Source organism: Sporisorium graminicola, chromosome SGRAM_20 (genome assembly GCF_005498985.1).
Source record: "Sporisorium graminicola strain CBS 10092 chromosome SGRAM_20, whole genome shotgun sequence".
NCBI lineage: Eukaryota > Fungi > Basidiomycota > Ustilaginomycetes > Ustilaginales > Ustilaginaceae > Sporisorium > Sporisorium graminicola.
The window spans coordinates 293,870-315,913 of NC_043729.1; the positions used below are offsets into that span (position 1 = coordinate 293,870).

At 57.6% G+C, this 22,044-nt stretch overlaps 8 protein-coding genes across 8 annotated transcripts; 4 read left to right on the top strand and 4 right to left on the bottom strand.

The window, feature by feature from the left end:
- Positions 1–2,082: 2,082 nt before the first annotated feature.
- Positions 2,083–4,662, top strand: EX895_003292 (uncharacterized protein; the record flags this gene model as incomplete). The annotated part of the gene is made up of 1 exon (XM_029883890.1): positions 2,083–4,662. One exon carries the CDS (start codon positions 2,083–2,085, stop codon positions 4,660–4,662), a length of 2,580 nt encoding a protein of 859 aa, XP_029739696.1.
- A 419-nt stretch (positions 4,663–5,081) lies between these two features.
- On the bottom strand, positions 5,082–6,380 carry EX895_003293 (uncharacterized protein; the record flags this gene model as incomplete). The annotated part of the gene is made up of 1 exon (XM_029883891.1): positions 5,082–6,380. The coding sequence occupies one exon, from the start codon at positions 6,378–6,380 to the stop codon at positions 5,082–5,084; it is 1,299 nt and encodes a 432-aa protein (XP_029739697.1).
- Positions 6,381–6,877: 497 nt separating this feature from the next.
- On the top strand, positions 6,878–8,299 carry EX895_003294 (uncharacterized protein; the record flags this gene model as incomplete). Its single annotated transcript, XM_029883892.1, has 1 exon — positions 6,878–8,299. One exon carries the CDS (start codon positions 6,878–6,880, stop codon positions 8,297–8,299), a length of 1,422 nt encoding a protein of 473 aa, XP_029739698.1.
- Positions 8,300–9,232: 933 nt separating this feature from the next.
- EX895_003295 (uncharacterized protein) lies at positions 9,233–11,674 on the top strand (the record flags this gene model as incomplete). The annotated part of the gene is made up of 1 exon (XM_029883893.1): positions 9,233–11,674. The coding sequence occupies one exon, from the start codon at positions 9,233–9,235 to the stop codon at positions 11,672–11,674; it is 2,442 nt and encodes an 813-aa protein (XP_029739699.1).
- Positions 11,675–12,096: 422 nt separating this feature from the next.
- EX895_003296 (uncharacterized protein) lies at positions 12,097–13,583 on the bottom strand (the record flags this gene model as incomplete). Its single annotated transcript, XM_029883894.1, has 3 exons — positions 12,097–12,834; positions 12,963–13,031; positions 13,131–13,583. The coding sequence occupies 3 exons, from the start codon at positions 13,581–13,583 to the stop codon at positions 12,097–12,099; spliced, it is 1,260 nt and encodes a 419-aa protein (XP_029739700.1).
- A 2,033-nt stretch (positions 13,584–15,616) lies between these two features.
- Positions 15,617–16,220, bottom strand: EX895_003297 (uncharacterized protein; the record flags this gene model as incomplete). The annotated part of the gene is made up of 3 exons (XM_029883895.1): positions 15,617–15,702; positions 15,798–16,016; positions 16,115–16,220. The coding sequence occupies 3 exons, from the start codon at positions 16,218–16,220 to the stop codon at positions 15,617–15,619; spliced, it is 411 nt and encodes a 136-aa protein (XP_029739701.1).
- Positions 16,221–16,730: 510 nt separating this feature from the next.
- On the top strand, positions 16,731–17,981 carry EX895_003298 (uncharacterized protein; the record flags this gene model as incomplete). Its single annotated transcript, XM_029883896.1, has 1 exon — positions 16,731–17,981. The coding sequence occupies one exon, from the start codon at positions 16,731–16,733 to the stop codon at positions 17,979–17,981; it is 1,251 nt and encodes a 416-aa protein (XP_029739702.1).
- Positions 17,982–18,153: 172 nt separating this feature from the next.
- On the bottom strand, positions 18,154–21,873 carry EX895_003299 (uncharacterized protein; the record flags this gene model as incomplete). Its single annotated transcript, XM_029883897.1, has 1 exon — positions 18,154–21,873. The coding sequence occupies one exon, from the start codon at positions 21,871–21,873 to the stop codon at positions 18,154–18,156; it is 3,720 nt and encodes a 1,239-aa protein (XP_029739703.1).
- Positions 21,874–22,044: the final 171 nt, after the last annotated feature.

Sequence of the window (22,044 nt, forward strand, 5' to 3'; positions counted from 1 at the left end):
AACAAGTAAACGGTGAACGTGGATTGAAGTGTGCCGGTTGCGATGGAAGGGGAGGTCTGACACGCGGATCGGATGGTCGGCCATTCCTTGGAGCGTGCCAGTGCGCTTTTCTTGTCTGCAAGCGCGATCCGGATCAAGCGGGTCCGGTTATCTGCAGAATTTTCACATAGAATACCGCTCGCTGCTGCTGCTGTCGGTGCTGCTGCCCCAAGCGGTGCTGAGATTCAAATTACATACTGTATTGCAAAGACAATGGCAAAGATTGCGAGGTTTGCACATTGCACAGCACACCTTGCCTGTAGTTGCTCCGCCCATTGCTGCTATTAGGGCTGCAGCCGTAGTGAGAAACATGCTTGTTTCACCGGGACCCTCTTTCATGTTGTGCCCGTTTGTTCATTGCTTCCCCCCCCCCCCCCCGTGTTGTTCGCTACGGCCTGCCTTGCATCCATTCCCGTTCAGGACGCTGTTGAGTTGCTTGCGCGCTCGCTCATTCGTCTGACTGGTATTTGTTACACATCACATCGCAAGGAGGCTGCGGAGAGAGGGCAAGTTTGCGTGGTCGATCGGAGCCAAACCCGACACGCAGCTTGGCGTACGCAGCAGCTCTAAAACACCAAAAAGAGGGCAAAATTTAATATCGCACACACCGATCTTCGAGTTACATTTCAGTTCCAGACCCCGGACACCTCGCTTGTGCGTTCTTTTTCCTTCCTCCCCCCTTATTTGTCGTTTTGTCCGTGCTGCTTCTGCTGCTGCTCCCGCTCACCCAGACATTCCTGCGCTCAAGTGCATTCTCTGACGATCAAACCTGGGCGTAAAGCGCAACAAGCGTGGCTGGCTATCTGGCAGGCTGGGCTCGGTCACGGTCACAGCGTCGTCGGCCACTCGATTCGGTCAGTCGGTCGCTTGACGTCCAAAAGGGACTCGTTTTCCCGCTCCGCCGTCGTGCGGCTCGTTGGCTTGTTGGTCTGTTCGCTTGACTTTTGGCCTTGACCATCGCGAAACCCCTGGATTGCATTTCAAGTGCGGCAACTTACCCGCTCCCTCGATTCCGCCACTGCTCTTCGAGCATGCACGCACACACACGCACTAATTAACTGCTTGCTTGCTGTGAGTATCGAGCCTTTTTTCGCGCTTCTGAGCCCTGCCTGTCAACGATCTCCTGCATTCTTGGCTGTCTCCAGCTGGCTGTCACACCGCTTGCACCAACTTGCCACTTGTCCTTGCGTCTCGAACCAGGGCACCAGCTGACCAGCCTCCTTGTCCCGCTGTGTTCATGCTGACCACACCCAGCTATTCCCACCCGCCTCTCTCGTTTCTGGTTGGCGGCATATCCTCCGCCTCGTGCCCGTTCGTGCCTTCCTGCCTGCCTCGCACACGCACTATCGCCGCCCGTCCACCTCGCAGCATACTGTGGGCTGCCCCTCCCGCTACTCCGACCCAGCCGCCTTCCTGCACAAACCAAAGCGCTCTCGATCCTCTTAGCTGGGCTCGACTCGATTCGAACCGTCCTCACCTCTCTCCTTCCTTTGTTCTCCTCGTTGCCAAAGCAAGCATCGTCCTTCCCATCTTCCACAACCCACCCTCACCACCACGGCCACGCACATCGCCACCACTCTCGACGCTACTTCTTCGACGACCCTTGCTTCATTCGAACTTCGCCTCGACCGACCCATCTTCAGTCACCTCTTCAGCTCTTGTTGGTCAGCTCTCAGCTCGTCGACTTGAACCACCACCAGCTATCTGCTTCAACCTTAGCCTCTACGTCAAGCTCTTCGACCAGCGTCTGGCACGTTTGCTCATCAGCCTTGTTCAGCTCGTAGACACTGCTTTGGTCGCATCGCTTCGCATCTAGCCAAACCTGAAACAATTCGTCTTCGCATGCCATCAGTTCCGACTTGCTTCCGCCTTCTCCACTTGTTCACATGTCCTTGACTGCTGCATAATTGACAAGTCTACCGCGCCAACGCTCGGTCTTTCATGGTAAGTTCTCGATTCCCCTCCCAGCCGCTCTTATGCTAGGCGCATAACACATGCTGACCCTTTCTTCTCTTATCGCTCCTCTTTGCCTTGCTCGCCCGCATGCAGATGCTCGCCTCTTCCCCGAACCCTCAAGCCAACCCCTCGCTTCAGCAGCGCATGGTTGCCGGCGACAACGCCTGGAACCCTGCCGAAGACATGGACTGCGATGCCGACGAGATCCTAGTCGCTCCAACGCTCACGCTTAAGCAAGGTATCAACAATGTCATGACCAACATGGCTTCTTCCTTGTCCAACCACTCAATTTCCTCGTCTAGCAGCTCCGGCGACCTGGAGCCCGAGCTCAGCCAATCGCTAGGTTCCGTCTCGAGCTTTGACCTCCGCACACCACTCAAGACCAGCCTCGCTGCCAATCACCTCTACGAGCCCAACGACGCTTTCAACCTTCTGGGCCTTCACAAGCAGATCGCCCCCGTTGCAGCTCGACCCGCCACCAAAAACATGCTTGCCGATGCGCTCGCTGCAAGAAAGGTTCGCCCCGCCTCCAACCCATCATCAGATGGGACCGAATCGCCTGCACCCTCAGCACAGGCGTACATGCCTTCGACACAATCCGTCTCTCCCAAGAGTCAAGTTATGTCTGGCCCTCGACCTTTCACCGTGGCGTCGCCATCGTCGCCGCTCAACCGCCCCAACAAGCCAAAGCTCACCCTGCCTGTCTTGGCTTCCTCCGCTTTCTCTCGTCCCAACTTTCCTCAGACACCTGGCGGTTCCCTCTTTCACGGCGCTCGCGATGGTGCTGCCACCGGTACACCTGTTAGCCCCTTCTTGCCTCCCACTCCCCTCGTTGCTTCGATGATGGAGGCCGAGCAGATCAAGGGCTTCTCCAATGGTCAACAGCAGTCGATGCGTATCGATGGCGCTTCACGCTCGTCCATCTCGCCTCCACTGGCTCGGGCTTCGTTGCCCTTCCCCATCACCTCCACGCCGCGCCAGTCCAAGCCCGTCCGCGCACCTTTGCAGCGCCACGGCTCGCTTGGCATGTCGCCCCTCTCGCAATCATTTGCCAGCGTCAGCATGCGAGGCAAAAGCAAGAGCAACGACATCCCATCGTCCACGGGGTCTCCCATCCCGCGTCGTGCGCAAGAGCTGTCTCCCGGGCACAACCCGGGCTCGCCGTCGACGCTCCTCACCCCTCCTTACTCTCCACTCACTTTGACCAAGAGTTTACCGGATGAGGCCTCGGTCATCGCACAGCGAAGGTCGAGCAGCTCCAGCAGCAGCGTCTCTTCGTCCAGCAGCAAGAAGCTGCGCGCCAAGGAGAGCCTGCTCGGTGGAGGCGCGGATCTTGCAAGATCATTCAGCGCCAACCGCTTCAAGTCCAACACACGCGCCAAGGCCGTCCCAAAACCTTTCAACCTCGACAAGGCATTCCCCGTCGAGTCGCAAAACCCAAATGTCGGTACTTCGAGCCCGCAGCCGCTGTCAGCACCGGCCATGAAGATCTCGTTTGCCGATGACGAGACCGAAATCGAGATCGACCAGCGCGCAAGTCCGGAGCCGATGGTGACCGAGCAGTCGACCTCTCAGTTGGACGTCACGCCAGCCGAGTCGACGCCAGTGCCCGATGCTTCGCTGCTGTCACCCTGCGACGCGCTCAAGGCGCCTGTCATGGAAAAGTCCTTCAGCGCCCCGTTGCCGCCTGCTCAGACCGTGTCGGCGCGTCACCTGGCCGACCACGAGCTGCATCCTCGCTTTGACTCTTCGTACACGATCGGAGACGAGCTCGGCAGCGGTGGCTTTGGGTTTGTCGTGGCTGCCAAGCGCAACAGCGACGGCTTGCCCGTGGCTGTCAAGTTCATCTTTAAGAACAAGGTGCCCGCGCACGGCTGGGTGCGCGACCCCAAGCTCGGCGTCATCCCCATGGAGGCGTTTGTGCTCAAGGTCGTGGACCACCCTGGTGTGGTCAAGTACATCGATCTCTTTGACGACCGTCAGTTCTTCTATCTCATTATGGAGCTGCATGGCACGCCTTGGCAGCCGCCTGCGCCGGAACCTGTTGCGGCCACGAAAGCACTGCGTCCCGCACCCATGATGCGCAGGACGAGCCGCGACCTGTTTGAGTGCATTGAGCAGCACTCGAAGTTGACCGAGGAGCAAGCACGCTGGGTGTTTGCGCAGGTCGTCGAGACCGTCTGGCATCTCGACCGCATCGGCATCTGCCACCGCGACATCAAGGACGAGAACTGTGTCGTCGATGCCGACTTCAACGTGAAGCTGATTGACTTTGGCTCGGCGGTGATCACGGATGTGCGCAAACCTCAGCCATACTTCAACCGTTTCTTTGGCACCATGACTTTTGCCAGCCCGGAAATCTTGCAAGGTCAGCCGTACCGCGCCCCGCACGCCGAGATCTGGTCCTTGGGCGTCCTGCTCTCGATCCTGCTTAGTGGACAATGTCCGTTCCCGGACCCGGCGGCGGCGATCAAGGGCAAGATCAGCAAGCCCAAGGGCGCGTGGTCGGCGGAAGCGCTCGACCTGCTGCTTCTGTGTCTCGAGGTGGATCCGGAAAGGAGAGGCACCATCGCTCAAATCCGCGATCACCCCTGGGTCCACAGGGCGTGGAAGGAACGCGCCGCCAAACTTAACCACCACAAAACTACCACTACTCCCTCGCTCTGAACTCAAAACGCCCCCCAAAAAGCTTCCACTTATCCTCTTGCATCGTCATCCGCATCTTTCTGCATCTTTCCACTCTAGCATACTTTCTTTACCCAGCATTCATTCTGCACCTTGTTCCGTTGCCTCTTTGCATATCGTTCCGTGCTCCATCGCTTCCCGGAGCGCCGCTCTTTAGTCTGTCTCTACTCTGCTGTATTCTAAGTTAGTCCTTCCTTACTTCGCTTGCGTTTCCTTGCAATCTCTCAGGATTTTTATCTCTTCCTTTCTCCCATTTGCAGTGCTGGCGTGAGTGCAGGCACGCACAAGTGAACACAAGACACACGTGAATGGGACGGGTCTCACATACTGCATTAGATTGCATCTCTCTGTCCCTCTACGTTTGGTTCGGGTCGGGTCGGGTCAGGTCAGGTCGGGTCGGACTAGAGCTGCAAGCTCGAGAGGCCCTTCTGGATGCCCCCGACCGGCGTACCCTGCGCAACACTGAAGATGCACAGCCTGCCATCCACGCCGCTGGTCGAGACCTGGTCCACGTCGGCCCTAGCGCCCGAGAACGGCCTGACGCTGGTGATGGTGTTCTGGTGGGTGGTGTGCAGCTCGCCGTCCGCGCCGACGCTCGCGCCGGCGACGGCGCCCAGAGCTCCGGCCACACTGCCGCCCGCGCCACTGGGTGTAGCGGCAACCGAAGGCGACGAGGAGCCACCGCGGCTGTCGGCCGACTTGAACCGGTTGAATGCCTCGTTGTTCAGGCGTCCCACGCTGGACAGGCCGGGGGCTTTGGGTGGGGGAGGCGGCGGCGCACCCTTGGATGCAGCCGCGCCCGCCGCGTCGAGCGACTTGACGATCGTCCAGCCCGACTGCGCATCACCTTGGAACAGGACGGGTTGGCAGTCGTGTCCCGCTGCGACTAGCTGGTTTTCGCCGACAAAAGTGAGCGTGACGTAGGGAAGCGTGGGCGAGCGAATGACGTGGACCGCAGCGGGGGGCTGTTCGGGACCGGAGGGATAGACGACGGTCAAGCTGGAATCGTGGCCGACGAAAGCGAGCACGTCGCCGCTGGGGCTGAAGCTGACGCCGTGCACCCAACCGCCGCTCGGGGTGGAGAACTCGCCGCAGACTGTACCAAACGGCAGTCTCTCGCCCCAAACGCTCGCAGGCGGCTTGGCATCAACACCTTTGATGTAGGCGCTAAACACGCGAGCCTTCATATCAGCGCATCCTGCAGCGAGCAGCACGTTGTTTTCGTGCCAATCCAGCGAGAGCACCGTCGACCTCAGCGGTCGCTTAATGTGCTTGGCAACCCACCAATCGTTGTCCTCTTCAAACGAGCAGATGCTGATAATGCGGGCGCCCGAAGCCACGGCAAATTTGTCCTCGTTGGGACTCCATCGCACAAACGTAGCCGCGCGGTTGATACGCAGAAGCACTAGCGTGGGCTTCCACACGTGCGCGCCCGTCTGCGAGTCAGGCTGCAGCTGCCACACGTAGGCGTTGCGGTCCTGCGAACATGTGACAATGCGGTTGGACTGCGGAGCCCAGTCGATGCCCGTGACGAGCTTATCGTGCTCGGCGAGCGTATGCTCGAGTGTCCACCCGGTGGGTGATTGGGCGTAGATGTGGACGACGTTCGAGTTGGGCGAGACGGCCACTTTGGTGCGATCAGCGTTGAACGAGTGCGCAGTGAGCGGTCCCAGCGAGAGCTGGTAGACTTGAGTGGCCATGATGGACTAGGATGGAGAGGTGGTGAGGTTGGTGGATGTGTCTGCTGGAAGGACTAGCAGTCGACTCCCAGGAATAAGTGGAGTATTGGTAGCGGAGGGATTGGTGAGGTGGTGGATGTGGTAAGGGCAAGGTGAGCGATATCGACGTGCACAGCCCGTCTATCGCTCACTGAATTCGAGATGGCCCATCCGCACAGACGCTGTGCCCTCGTCATCGCGCCTGTTTCCCTCTCTCTCTCCACGCACACACACACACACCACGCTTACCCTCTCGAATTCGATTGAGCAGGTTTATTTCATCGGCTAGCCCGATTGGACTCGTTCGGGCACTCACGTGAGATCTCCCGGAAGACTCGCCTGCTTCGCTCAAAATCGGTTCCGATCTGGCTGCAGCGCAATTTTCCACTTTTCCAACTTTCTTCCAAAGAGACGCCGGCATTCTGCAGCCTCGTCCTTCCATCTACAACCATCACTTGTCAACATCTTCACCGGGCGCGATGGCTTCCATCTCACAACTCGGCAGCTCACTGAGACTGCTATGCCAACAGACCTACGCCCTGGTTGGCTCCAGCAGCAGCAGCAATGCTTCGCGCACTTTGATGACCTCAGCCGTTGCTTCGGCAGCTGCAAAAAAGCCAGCACAGGTCAAGAAGAAGGCCGTGGTCAAGAAGAAAGCGGCACACTCGGGCCCACGATCTACAGGTGGTCGTCGCAAAGGTGGTGCTGACTCATCTGCCGGTCTCTCCAAGACCTCTGAGTTCCATGTCGATGCACCGGACATGTCGCACCTCCCATTCCTGCATGCCGAGAGCCTCACAGCCAGCTCAGCTGGACAGACATTCGCGTTCAGCGAGCAGACCCTCTCTGCCTTCAAGACGTTCGGGCTGCCGCAGGAGCTCGAGCGTGAGCTTGCAGCACAACCGAAACCTCGTTCGCTGGTGCGTACACAGACGCTGGATTTGCTCGATAAGCTCGACACTGCCTCCAAGGCCAACAAGGGAGCCAGCATTGTGCTCGACGGAAGCAGGGGGAGCGGCAAGTCGACGTTGTTGGCACAATCAATTGCATACGCATTGGACGACGGATGGGTGGTGATCTCTGTCCCGCGCGCGATCAACCTGATCAACTCCTCTACCCTGTACACGTACAACGCGCAGCACAAGGCGTACCTCCAGCCCGAAGCCACCAAGCAGCTGCTCGAGGCCGTGCTCAAAGTCAACGGTGCTGCTGTCAAGCAGATCAAGACTACAGAAGCAGTCGAGGTGGACGGCGCGAAGTTGGAGGCGGGTACATCGCTCGAGGTGCTGCTCAAGCGAGGTGTGGACGATGCTTCGTCGGCAGCGGCCAAGCAGACTCTGTTGGAAACCGTTTTCAAGACACTCTCGAGCCAGAAGGAACGCCCGGTTCTCGTTGCGGTCGACGACGCACAGGCACTCTTCCGCACATCACTCTACAAGGACCCAGACTTTGTCAACCTGGAATCGTTCGAGCTCGGTCTGCCACGTGCCCTGCTCTCGCTCCTCACCTCTTCCTCCAACACTGGCATCGCCCGAGGTGCGTTCCTCGCGGCGCTCTCCACCACGCACACCGAGTTTCCCACTCCTGCAGACCTCCAAATCGCGCTCTCGGAAAAATCCTCGCCCGACGGAACCGCACACCTGATGACGCAGGCCATCAACGCATACACCAAGCTCAACCCGCACCACCTCGAGCACGCCCGTCAGGTGGTCAAGCAGGCGGATGTGGTCAACACGTCGCAGCCCTTGACCAAGACGGAAGCGGCTGCGATCTTTGCGCAGTTGAAGGACGAGAGGCGACACTGGAGTGCGGTGAATGACGAGCTCTTTTTGGAGAAGCTGGTCGAGACGAATGGAAACGCGAGGCTGTTCAGCAAGAGTTTGGTCTCGACGCTTTTGTAGGGAAGTTTGCAATACATGTTTGTTCCACTGCCGCGTGCTTTGCTTTTTGATCATGTGCGTTGAAGTGATTCTTTGCGAATGATGAATGAAGAAAAGTCTGCAGTAAGAGCAGCTTCGATTAATACGTACAAAGCCCGTTGTTACGTTTCGCCTTTCTTCTCGCTTTTCGAAATATTTGGTGTTGGTCTCTGTGGTTGCAAGGCGAAAAGCAGGGTGCAGAAGCGCCGATCCGAAAAGAAAAAGCGTGCATCCCGCGCGAGCAAAAAGTGTTGTTGTTGTCGATTAATTTTTGCGGCGCAGCCAACACACACGCACACGCACACGCACGCACCGACAACGCGCAGCACCAGCAGCAGCAGCCAAGCGGCAGTGCAGTGCCGCTCAGCCGGGCAGAGGGCACGGCCAGCTCAAATGTGTCTCAAGCGATTAGAGCTCAGATTTGTCCCTTTGCAGAGAGCTCTGCCACACCGTACTTCGCTACTCAAACCACATACGGATACTGAGCGGTGACTTGCTCCGACCCATCAATATCGTCAGCAGTGGAAACAGCAAAGCGCGGGATCGAAAGTGGTCTCGGCACCTCAGGATACAGTGGACTAATTTGATCCAGCAAAGAACGCGAGACCAGTCCGAACTGCCCGCCATTAGTCGGAAGTGCCTGGCATCTTGACCAAGAACACGCCTATCGCATTGGCGGAGCCGTCTCCGAAGATAAAGGTTCACAGTGTCGCAAAGTAGCCCGTAGGCGTCTCGTCAGCAACTGCGAGCTCAGCCAGTTCCTCGACAGATGCGCCTGTTCCTCCAGCTTTGGCCACAGAGACAATCATGGTCGCTTTGACAAGCCCAGCTGCTCCCATGGCACCCAAAGCAGGCTCATCATCACAGGACAGCGGTCCCTCCTCGGTGCCCTTCCGCGGCTCATCCGTGCCCAAAATGCGCCGAAGCAAGACTTCCTCGCCCGCCGACCCCTCCTCTAGCGCCTCTGCATCGTCATACTCGACATGGCTCCTCCTAGACGCAGACGACCACGCACTTCCCTTCCTCCGCACCTTTCACCACCCTTCTTCCAAACCAAACGAGCTAGCAAGCGGCTCATCCTCACCCGCCGCGACAAGCTCTGAAAAGCTGACAGAGACAACCAACATTCCTTCCTCCAGAGTGGCCTCCCTGGGCTCCAATGTGCGTTCGCAGGCGAGCAAGTACGAGAACGATGTTGCTGCAAATGGAAGCGACAAGGAGAAAGAGAGGCGCATGTCGTTGCAGCACCAGGCTGGGAATGCGGGCAGTACGGGCAAGAAGGGCTTCATGTCGCGGTTGAGGGCTGCTGGGGGGAGTGTGTCTAGTGCACATGTTTTCAACGCGCCACCGAGTTCTGCGAATGCAATGTCGACGTCAGGAAGCTGGTCGCTCGTGGACGGGCCGGCACCGATCAAGGAGCAGTCGACCGCGGCTACCTCGTCGGCGCGTGCAGTGCACCTTGCTTTTACGACATTGGCTAACGAAGCAGCTACAAGACACGCTGAAGGGCTGGTATCAAGAGCCTCATCCTTGCTGCTTCCTATTTCGATGCAGGAGTCGAAGGAATCGACGGAACAATTTCATCCCAACCGGCTGGATGCAGCCAGCCTGACGAGTCTCGTCGCGGCGACAAGCTCAGAAGCAATCTACGTCGGCTCAGCACGACCCGCTTCAGCATCCGAAACGCTGCCATCCTACCTCAAGGAGCTTTTCAACTCCTCTGCCGGCTCCTCTCTCAAACTCGTCCTTCTAGAGCCAGCAGCGGTGCGCCAGCTCACACCTGCGCAAGCGTCCTCGTTGCACGACATGGCACGCTCTCACTCCCTCACGCTCCTGCTTCCGATCCGATGGAACACTCTGTGGACAGCGAGCATCGAAGAAACCTTGCTCGGCCTGGAAATCCTGCACGACCTGGCAGACGAACAGGAGGACGCGATTGCTGCGAACGGCGACGCTGCGGATGTCAGCCTGGACAAGAGCTTCGACGTGAGCATGTCTATTATCCCCACGGGTCTGTCCGGCGATGGGCTTGATAAGGTTGCAGAGTTGGAGGCGGTGAAGATGCAGTTGGAGCAGGTGAAAAGAGAGCTGGGGAACAGGGATAAGAGGATTGCGGATCTCAGTAAGCAGGTAGAGGAGCAACACAAGCAGGCAAAGCAGCAAGGAGCTGCAGCGGAAGGGCCGGGCTCGGGATTGGCATCTACCCGCGCCGTAGTAGTGGAGCCAAAGACACCGGTGCGATCACCTGTTCCTGTCGCTGCTGCTGACACAGCTGTGACCCCTGCTGCGCCGACGCAGCCCATAGAGGCTGTTCCTGCGGCTACTTCGCGCACCCCTGGGCCCACAATCAAAGCAACACCAGCATCCGACACTGCTGCCTCGATCTGTACCCCTTCAACATCGATGCCCATCCCCAGCACATCTCCGCATCTTGCAGCCGCAACGTCCTCCCCTGCGCCCAGCAGTAGCACCAGCACCAGCACAGGAGGACCAACGCTTGCACCAGCCGCCCCGATCTTTTCACCGCAACGCCACGACCCCTCCTCTGAGTCACCCACATCCTCGCCCGCTGCGCGCTCTTCGGGCAAAGTGATCGCGGCGCTCACGGCCGAGCTCGCCGAAACGAAGTCTTTACTCGAAGCCACCCGCTCTGCGCTGTCAACCGTCAAGTCGCAGTCAGCCGCGTTCCAGGCGCAGGCGGACGAGATGCGGGCGACACTCTCGCGTGCGCGGCTGGAGAACGATTCGTCTGTGACGATCTTGTCGCGCAAGGACCGGCAGATCAGCGAGGCGCTCGAGCGGGCGCGCAAGGCGGAGGCGGAGGCGCGCGAGCTCGGGCGTGCGTCGCGCGAGTGGGGGACGCGCATCAGGGAAGTTGAGGAAGAGTTGGGCAAGGAGCGCATCAAGCGTAGTCGGGCAGAGCAGGCGTACGAGCTGGTGGGCGCCGAGTGGAAGACCGCGCGCGGACGGCTGGTTGACGAGGTGCGTCAGCTGAAGGAAGAGCACAAGAAAGCCGTCGACGGCCTGGCGGACGAGTACCAGAAGGTCCTCGTCTTCAAACAGCGCCTCCAGGACGAGTCCTCCCTCCTCTCCACCGACGACACGCACCCCGACGAAACCCTCATCCCACCCACCAAACTCGTCTCGGAGCTCAAACAGCTCCACGCCCAGATGGAAACCCACCTGCAGGCACAGCTGCAACCCCTGCTCAAGCAGCTCCACGCCTTCGAGGCCAGAGAGAACAGGGACGTCGTCGACAGGCTCCAGCTGCTCACCGACGAGTTGACCAGGATCAAGACACTGATGCGCAGAGGGGATGTCGTGAGTGCGAGCCAGGTGCCTGCTGGGCCGTTTTAACGTCATAATGCGAGCTTTCGCCGAGAGTGCTCATGTAAGGTTGAATGTGCGACCGAGAGAGTGCGTCTTTGTTCAAAAAGTGGGGTGCGTCTAAGAGGTCAGAGGCTCTGTCAGCCATGTGCGAATGAAGGAGTGTTTGCGACAGGTCAAAAGCAAGATTTTGTTTCGAGACATCGATGGGGCTTATTTTACACGAGAGAGAGAGGAGAGAAGGAGAGACAAAGACGAGCTTGAGCTGGCCAAGCTTCGAGTCCTCTCAAACCTTTGCTGTTTTGTTTTCGTTTTTCGGGCCGGTGATGATCTTGGCAAGATCAAGTGTTGCGAGGAGAAGCATTGCAGGGCCAAGGTAAGAGGGCGAGCATGACAGTTGCGATGCTCTGCCCTCACCCTTCCGCCGGTGAAGCTTTCCTCATCTTGCTGTTTCAGGGCACACCGCCCTGTGCCAGACGCATCTTTTCCTGCTCCAGTCTCTGATAAAGCAGCGAGACGGCCATCTGGATGTTGGGCGGTGGGCCGGTGATGGTGACGAGCCTCTCGTTACCGCTGCCTCCCGCTGCGATGCCTGCACCGGGCTCCATAATCTTGATGTGGCTGGCACTCATACTCCTGATCTCGTTGATCTTGGAACCGCCTTTGCCAATGATGCATCCAACCAAATCGTTGGGGATGAAGATCTGCTGCGTCTGCGAGCCAGGTGGCAGCTGTGGTGCTCCACCAGCAGCTGCGGGAGCACCGGCAAAGGGAGGAGCTGGTGCGCCATATCCAAAAGGCTGCTGAGGCGCAGCGTACGGGTTGGCACCAGGCGCGGGAGGTCGGGTGGACGGACCACCAGCAGTGGGTCGGTAAGGGAGGTTGTTGGCGTTACGGTCCTGGTGTTCGAGCAGGATGGTACCGACGTAGTAGACTGCGATGTGGACGGCATCGGCGACACCCGAGATGGAGAGGACGCGCTCGGTAGAGCCGGGCAGCATGGCTTCACCAGCAGTGAGACGAGCACCCGAAGCTTCCTGGATCTCTTTGATCTTGGAGCCCTGCTTGCCGATCACAGAGCCCATGCGCGAGTTGGGCACGATGAAGCGGATAGTGACTGATTTGGAGCCGGGAACCGAGGGCTGGTCAAAGGGCTCGTCGTTGATTCTGCGGACAATAAGACCGAAAGCCTGCGTGAGGAGAAAGATGGCATCAAGCACCAAAGGGAGAGCTTTGCGGTCAGAACGAGCTGGTCCGGGTTTGCGTGTGCCATAGCTGATGACGATGCAGTGGCTCGAACGAATGGCTGTAAACTCACCTTGCTGACAGCGTCAAGAGGACCAGAGACGGTCAAGATACGCTCAGGGTTGCCGGGAATGATTTCGCTCTGCACAGCGTCGCAACACGAATCAGAAGTACAGCTTGTCAGCATGAGCCTTGTCAACTCGGGGCATTTCGGTGTACCGCCAACGGCAGGCAGACTTACGATGTTGAGACGGGCATTGCTCTTGTCACGGATCTCGTTAATGTGCTTGCCGGACTTTCCGATGATGATGCTAGCATCGCTCGTGACGATCAAAGTTCGCATCGAGATCTGCGTCGCTTGGGTCTCGGATGAGTCGCCTACACTGCCGGCGCTTCCGGCTGTCTGTTCACCATCCTGGCCGTTGGAGACGGTGCTGCTGTCGGCGGCCTTATTGTCTGCGCTCGAGGCGGTGGCATCAGCAGTTACGGACCCAAGATCGACAGCATCCTGCTCCTCAGAGACGGGCTTTGCAGAGGAATCTGAAGCCATTTTGGTCTTGTCGATGGGTGGAGAAGCAGAATCGTCTTGTTTCTTGGCTGGTTTGACCTGGTTATTGGCGTCTACGTTGGGGCGCTTGGCTTCAGGTTCAGGAGTGTTGGATTGGTCTCGTTGACGCTTGGCGACTTCTGACATGGTTTGACCGAAAGAAGGAAAGGTCGGAAGAGCCAAAGAAAGGGGACTTGAGTAGATCAGCAATCACAGTCCAGCCTTGGCGAGGCACTAAGCGGGGGAGTTTGAGGTAGAGATGGGCGGGCGAGCGAGCGAGCGACGGCGATGTTTGAAGGAAGGATATTGGTTAGATCCAGCCGGGATCCAGGAACAGGGGAGGAAGTGGCGGTGGAGTTTATGCGGGACGGAGTGTGAAGATTGCGTACGACTGTGGGGGATAAGCACGGGTGGTGGTGAGGTGCGAAGACCAGCGCGAACAAGAAGAAGGTAGATGATCTTATTTAGCGTCTGAACGAGCGAAAGGGAGCCAAGTGGAAGTAGAGATGTTGAGGATGGACGGGGCCAACAAAAGTCGAGGTGTTCGGTGCTGCAGCTGAACTATTGACTCGAGGCGAGCTCCTGTCGAGAAGACTTAGCTGCCTGGTCGTTGAGGTATAGCTTTAGCAGTATTTGCGTGCCGAACGAAAGCTACAACCCTGACCGTGATGAGTCGAAGGCGGCGTCGACGTTTGCAGGTTATGATTGCCGAACATGCGCTTTTCAGCTACGTCGCAGCTGAAGATGCGAGCTATGACGGAGGCGGCGGAGGAGGATGGGTTTGAGAAGTGTGCCAAAGACTTACCTTAGGGTAGTTGCCGAAATCTGCCAGAAGACTTCTTTCGTAGAAGGACGCCGTGAGGTGGAAACGTAGTAGTCACACAACAATAATGGCAGCCGAGAGCCACGATGTTCGAACAATGAAGATGAAGGAGTCGAAAGGCCGGAACAATGAGCTGAGGAGGGCCGAGCTGATGTTTCGTCAGACGATTGGTTGATTCGTCTGTTCGAAAGCCTGAATCGGACGGACGGTGGTCGGAAACAGCACGCACAGGTGCAGTATTCGAAACGAGGCAAAGAAAGTTGAAAGCCGAAGCCAGCGCTGCGTCGAGAGCGTATGAGAAAGCGAAGGTGAAAGACCGAAAGATGGTGATTCTGATGATGGTGACCGTGAAGAGGTGGAGTCGCTGCCAGACGGGAGCCAGAACGCCCAAAAAAGAAACCCAAAAGCGAAGAAGGATGCAAGGCTGGCTCTGCGTCGCTGCTGCCTTTCCACTTGACAACCCTAGCGTTGCCCCCTTTGCCAAAGTGAAAAAATAGCTTTCTTTTTCGGCTTGGAAACCAAGTCAGTTCGAGGATGCTTTTCGACGCGCTCCTTAGGCTGTCTAGCTCTCTCTCTGCCGTGTGGGAAAAAGAGAGAGAGGCCCTAAAGGGTCAACTCGACGCTCCATCCGAGTGCCGCTCATCCGTTACGCTTTTCGGTTTCAAGTTGGCGTTTGATTTGGACACAATTTCAATTCAAAGGGCACGCGTTGCAAATACGAAAATGTGCGTACGTGTAGTGCGTTGTTTGCCTCATTCCACACAGCAAAGAGAAGCTTTGCAACAGCCGAATCGGAGGTCGGCTTCTAGAGTCTGTGGTGGGGATGGTGATCGTGTGGACAGACCCTGCTTCTGATGGCGACAGAGGTGTGGGGGGATCAGCTTTGTGGCCTTGCCATTGCATTCACAGCAGGTACGTTATCGACTCGAAGGGGATAAGCTCTGGGTGAATCACCGGGGGAACAGCGCTGAGCTGTCATTATACTTGTTCTTGAGCCCGCTTTATAACGATGGGCATCCGACGGCAAGATAGGGGCAGGCAAGCGTGTCTCAAACGTACTGAGGAGTATGGCGGGTCAGCCTGGCGGTGTTCGCAGAGCTTCCTATACCTGTGCTCTCGTCGTGTACCGGCTAAAGCGATCGATCCAGTAAGGGCGTGGGAACCATCGTTCGGATGACATCCGAAAGCACCATTTCACGCTTCTGCGATGCCGATCCTTTACATCTATAGCTCGCCAGGTTCATACTCGAAGCTAGCGTGCGAGACTGGTCTGAATGTCGATCGAATGATGCTAAAAGTACACAGCAAACGTGAATTGCCTAGAAAGAGAACAAAAGTTGACGGATGAGACCCTCTTTTATCTGCGAACTGGAGGTCGTGAGCCTGCAGCGCCGGCGCCGCCACTTGGGCTTGAGGATCCGCCTCGTCCACGCCGCGCTTGTGCTGAGTTTTGACAGAGCAAAGTCGAAGAAAAACATGTCAGTACTCTTGTTTAGCAAGGCTGGAGCATTGAGGGAAAAGATGGAACCCAAACTTACCTCTGAGAATGGTCGCGCGACCGCGTGCACTACCGATACCACGACCTTTCATGCCATTGGGACCAATGCGCTTGAACATGGGCGCTTGTTGTAGCATGTCCGGCACGATGATGAATCTAAGCATGTTTCCTCGGATGTAGACGTTCTCCAGGTGCGACTGCTTGCCGTCCGGCGCTGTGACGGTGATATCCTTCATGGCAATGTTGAAGTTGTCCTCAGCTACAGGAGCCAAATAAAGCAAATGAAGGTCAGAGAGAGGTGTCAGTAATTCATCCGACATCTCAGCAGCAAAGAATGCCAGCGGGTCAGACACTTACCATCGTAGAGTGTGCCTCGGTACGCAGCTCCGCCCTTGAGCTCGACAGTGATGACATGGCCGACTGCCTCGTGGATGAGCTTGACTGGGATCCCGATGGTACCCATATTTGCCTCTGTGTGTGTCCGATGCGGAAGCTGCGGGATGCGGATGGAGGTAATGAATAGACGCTAGCGAGGAGCGAGTGGAGCAACAAAGCAAGTCTTCTTGACGTGCAACGGTGATGCGCTTTTGGCAAGACGCGAAATCCGAACTTATTCGCATTGCCCGATGCTAGGTGACCCGATCTAGACTCAGCAATGGTTGGAATTGTGCCTCAACAGGGAGCCAAGTTGGATGCGCGTGTCGGATTGAAGCAGCGGAAATTCAGCGACGCAGAGACCATACGGGAGTCTTTTTGTCTGTAACTCTCTCACCGTGTGTGCCGATTAAATTCAGAGGGTATCGCACAAGCCGACACTCGAAGCTTCGTCGGTTGCTGAGCTAAATTCTGTTGCTCTCTGACTTCCCCGCTCACCTTGTCTCTTCCTGTCTCTCTTACGCTTGATTCTCGACACTTGGGATCCCTGGTATCGCTCTCCTTGAATCATATCCACGAACAGCACCGAACAAAAAGCATGGCATTCTACAGCGCAGGCCCGCTCTCACCGGGTTACAACTCCTCCTCGGCGTGGGGAGGCAACGATAACACCGAGGAAGATCCTTGGGCTGCTCCTGGTGCTGGAGGTGCCACTGCTTCGTCGTCGTCTGCAGCGACGGGAGCAACGCCTACTTCATCGTCTGCTGGATTCGCGGCGTCCCCACCTGGCGGCTTCACTTCGTTCTCCACGCAGCATCAGCAGCAGCACAACAGCAGGCAGCAACAGGCTGGGTACTTTGGTGCGGGCGGCGGTGTCGGGTCCAACCTCTCGCAGGAAGCGGATACCTATGGCGATGGCTCGACGGATACTGGTTTTGGTGGAGCGGGTGGATTCGGCTCGGCAGCCGGTGCGCCTTCGAGCCACTTCGGCAGCGCTGCTGCCACTGCTGGAGCAAAACAATTGCACCATTCCAACGCCCACTCTTCGCCGAGCACTTACGGCTCCGCGATCAGCTCGATAGAGCATCAGCAGTCCGCACCCTCCTCCCATCAGCCTGCTCAGCAACCGTCATCCGCCTCTGCAGCTTCTTCCCAAGCTCCAAAGCCGTCCCAGCAATCCGGAGCCTTCCCCTCCGGCGTCAGCACATCGCAGTATCAATCCACTTCATCTCACACGACCGGTGCCTCGCGCTTCCAATCGCACACCCCTTCCACCCTCCTCCCGCACGAACCGGCCGGCTTCTCCTCCGCCGCCTCTTCCTCCACAGACTACGGCGCAGCACCCCGCCAGCTCGCCCCTGGCTACCCGCTTCCCGCGTCCAATTATACCGTTCCCGCCTACTCACCTTTTGCTCGCGTGGACTCGCTCAGCACCCCACGCAGAGAAGCCGTCGAAGACATGTACGGCGTCCCCGAGAACTTCCTTGAGGTCGAAGTGCGCAATCCGCTCACCCACGGCGTGGGCAGGAAGATGTACACCGATTACGAGATTGTGACGCGCACCAACATCCCCGCGTTCAAGCTGAGATACTCTTCGGTTAGGAGGCGGTACAGCGACTTTGAGTATTTCAGGGATATCCTGGAGAGGGAGAGTACGAGGGTGAACATCCCCCCGCTGCCAGGGAAAGTGTTTACGAACAGGTTCACGGACGAGGTCATCGAGAGTAGGCGCGAGGGGCTGGAGCGCTTCTTGCAGGTTGTCGCGGGTCATCCGCTGTTGCAGACCGGCAGCAAGGTTATGGCGGCTTTCCTGCAGGACTCCGGCTGGAGCAAGGATCAGTGGCTGTAACGTCTTGTCTCTTCATTTCTTTCTCACTCATCGCAATCGACACTCATCCTGCTCAGTTGGACAGTTGCCACAATTGCGTGTACACAGTATGTCAGGCATCAATCAGCAAGCGCTGCCCTGCCTGAACGCTTCGTATGATACGGCAGTATCATCCTAGATAACATTAATCAGATCAATCAGAATCGTCAATCTCAATCACATCCATATCAGCCTCCTCTAGATCGCCGTTGCGCTTGGTAGGGGAAGCGGACTTGCTGCTTCTCGAAGCAGTTCTGTGCATCACCTTTGTCGACGACGCCCTCGCCTGTTCCATGTCCAGCTCGGGCTCCGATTCCGTTTCGCTCCCCACGTCTTCGTCCACCGACGCCTTTTCCGGACTGCTCGTGGACAGATTTATGTCCTGCTTGTGCAGTTCTTCCTGGTCCACGTCCATCGCATCCTCGTCCTCGTCCTCTTCCTCGACCAACAGCTCGTACACGCTATCAATCTCTTCCGGGCTCAGTACAATATCCGCCAAATCGCCTGCCACATCTGCGATCGCTTCTAGCAACGTCGATACTCTATCCAGCTCAGCAACGCTCTGCTCCACCTGTTCTGCAACCGTCTCTTCATCTGTCACCGCCCACACCTCGGTGTCTCCATCGTCATTGTAGCCTCGTTGAACCTTCTCTCGAGCCAGCTCAGCACGCTTGCGCACGTCCGGCAAGAGCGAGGCTAGCAGCTTGCGCTCAGACGCGATCCAGTCCGGCTCAGAGCAGAACGCAATCCGTGTGAGTGCGACGATGAAGCTCTGCCGAATGCCGTTGAGCATGCTGTACGTCTCTGGCTGGTCGAGTTTAACAGCGAGCGAGATGGATCCCATGCGCTCCTGTACCGCCGGGCTAGCAGGCTCGAAGCGTCGATTATGGTTCGCAGAGTTGGGCAGCGGGTAATTGTAAAGCAGATTGAGCAGTCGCGTGTCCATGACGATGCGTTCGGCCGCCTGGAGTAAGTCCCCACCTGACGGGTCCGCTTCCGGTATCTTGGAGGTACCTGATCGAAACGTCGGCATACGTAGAGGCAGCAGGAACGTGGGACGGCTTTCGAGCCAAACAAAGTCTGAGTCGAGCGAAAGGCACCTGATGAGCGCAGCAAGTAACGCCGCACTATCAGCCAACACAATGAGTGTGTCGGCAGATCGAAGCGCCGCCTGCGTGAGAAACGTCAAGATGCCGCGATGCAGAACGTGCCATTCGCTCTCTTCCATGTCAAAGCGCCTGTCCACCAGATGCTTGACCAGCAGCTCCAGCACCGGAAAACGAGCATTGGCACGCGGCGCCGTCGAATGGCTGGTGCCCCGCCCACTTGGCTGTCCGTCCGCTTTCGAGGCAAGGCACTCGTGAATCAAGGGGGCGTTGGAGACTGCAGATGTGAGCATGCGCACGACGTTGAAAATGATCAAACTGGATCGGTCGGGATGCAAAAGCTTGTGAAGCACGCCTGGTCGCGACAGAAGTCGTAACGGGTGGTAGGTGGACGAAGGATTTGCATCGGGACATTGCGACATGGCCTCCAGGACCTGGACCACGGCATGAAGAAGATCCTCGCGTGCTGCTGGCGACAATGACCAGTCGCCAAGCCCTGCTCCGTCAGTCCTTCTTGCATCGACAGCAGCGGCAACTTGACCCTGGCAAAGTTCTCCGTCGCCATTGAGATCGGAAGTGGTGCGATGCCTGCTCGAGTTTGTGCCGAATCGACATCCGTCAATGCACTGAGCCAGAATCTCTCGCACATGGATCGGAGTAGCATACCGCGACCACTGCGCATTGTAAGTCGATTCGTCGACGCCAAGAAAGGCCAATTCTTTGCCTTTGGCTTCGGGACTCTGTTCGAGGCACTCAAGATCCAGCCAGAATCTCGGCAACGTCGAGACAAGGCACGTAGCCAAACGCAACACATCGGTCAAGAGATCCGTTTGGCACAGTCGCAACAGAACTCCTGCCATGACCAGGAGCGATGAGGCGATGGCATGAGAGAGATGCATGGTGGCCGAAGAAAAGTCAAGCTCTTCGATGCTCTGCTCGTTGCTGTCGGTGGACAATAAAGCGAGAGCGTCCTCCCTTTCTTCGGGCTCCAGAACCCTGGCGCGACTGAGACTGGTGAGCAGCGACTCGACAGCCTCTCTGTAGCGAAAGAGCACGAGAGGCGGGCAGTCTGAAACAAGGTTGGCTGAGATGAGACGGCCCAAGGTGCTGGAACTAGACACGGTGTCTTGCGCTGTCTTGGACGTCAGACCGGAAGGGTGCGAGGCGGACGGATTGAAACGGTTCGAAGGATAGGAAGTTGGCGCAGCAGCTGTGATGGAAGAATGACTGAGCAAGAGCGAGACGATGGTGGTGCGTCGAGAAAGGATCTCAGAGACAGCTGCAAGATAGTGGTGCTCTTTTGTCCGATCTGAATGATCCGAAGCAGTACCGCGCGATCCCGATAACGTCGTTCTTGTCGGATCAGCGTGTCGATCGTCCTCGAGATGCATGTTGTCCTGTTCTGTCGGTACCTCTTCTGCATTCGTCGCTCTCGATTGATCCATTTCCCAATCGGCTGGCGGTAAGGTGTTTGCCTTGGTTGTTTTGGTTGGCGACTGTCGCTGCTGCCGGATCTTCTCCTGCACCGGGCCAAAGTCCGCAAACGAGTTTTGCAGGCCGCGGAACGCCTTAGTTTTGGACGCAGAAGTTGTTGCAGTCGGAGGCCGTGGAAAGTGCGGCCCAACCTTGTTGGTCGATCTGGTGGGCGTGCTAGGCTCTTCGCGATCGGCGGCGGTATCCGCATACCTGTGACGACTGCCAGAGCCGCCGCTAGCGCTGCCACCGCGGACGCCGAATCGGTTGGCCTTGGTCGGCGTGGTGAGCCCGGCTCTGACCTGACTGTCTTGCCTCCTGTCCACGTCACGAAGGCCAACAGGTGGGAGACGCGCTACGCTCGAGGGCCATATCCGACGGCTTGTATCTTGTTCGACTCGGCGGAAGGCGGTCTCGGTCTCGAGGCGATGGAGTCGACGCTCCTGGTCCTTTTGCAGACGTTCGAGGGCTGTGCGGTGTTCCAGCTCTCGCGCGACCTCACGCTCCCTAAGCTTGGAGTTTTCAAGGTTCAGCTTGGTCAAGTTTTGACGCACAACGGCGACCTCTCCAGATTTGCGGTAAGCCTCTTGCTTGAGCTTGTCGACCGTCTCTTGTTGTGCCTTGTGTGCGGCTCGAAGCCTTTCGACCTCAGCTTTGAGCTCCGCAAGCACCTCGCCATCAGCGCTATCATGCCTCACCGCCGATGTGCTGGAGACTTGTTTTGAATCTGCCGGCTTCGTAGAGAAAGCAGGGTGCCGTGAACGATCTTGAACTGAGCGTGCTGTAATAGGTTTGTGATGAGTTGTCGGAGTATGTTGCTGTGATGTTGATGGCATTTGCTGCGACATGCGGATGGCCTCTTCCTCAACTTGGTCGAGCGCATTATTGCCGGCCCACCACTGCTCGTCGTCATTGTCGGCAAAGTCATCGTCCCGCAAATCGCGAACGATGACTTGGTCCGGCTCTGGTTCTCGATAGCGAGGAGCAGCCACTCGGCCGAGGTTGGAGGGTCCAGGATCGATACGTTGCTTCTTTGCAGGCGGCTGAACAAAGGTGCCTATCCGTCTTGCAGAATGCGATGGCTCGGCATGAAGGCGGAAAGAGGAGCCCGATATCGAAGACTGTGGAGCTGCTGCATATTGAGTCGGCTGTTGCACGGCCTGAGAAGCGGTGTAGGTGGCCTCGGCCTGTGCAAGGCTCTCTTCCAGCTCCGGATCGAGAAGCTGCTGGTCATCGAAGAGCGAATCGAACTCATACTCGTCTCCATCGAGAGGAGGAGCAGCGGCTGCGGGCATGGTCGTAGGCGAGGCAGAGTAGTGTTGACAGCTGCATGCTCAGCACTGCTGTGAGCTTAGGACGATCCTGAGAGTGGCGGTGTGGATCCGAACATGGCCTTTATCAGGTCCTGACTTGCGGCTTGAGTTGTATGGTGTTCGACGTCGGATGGTATGGAAAGTGATGGCGTT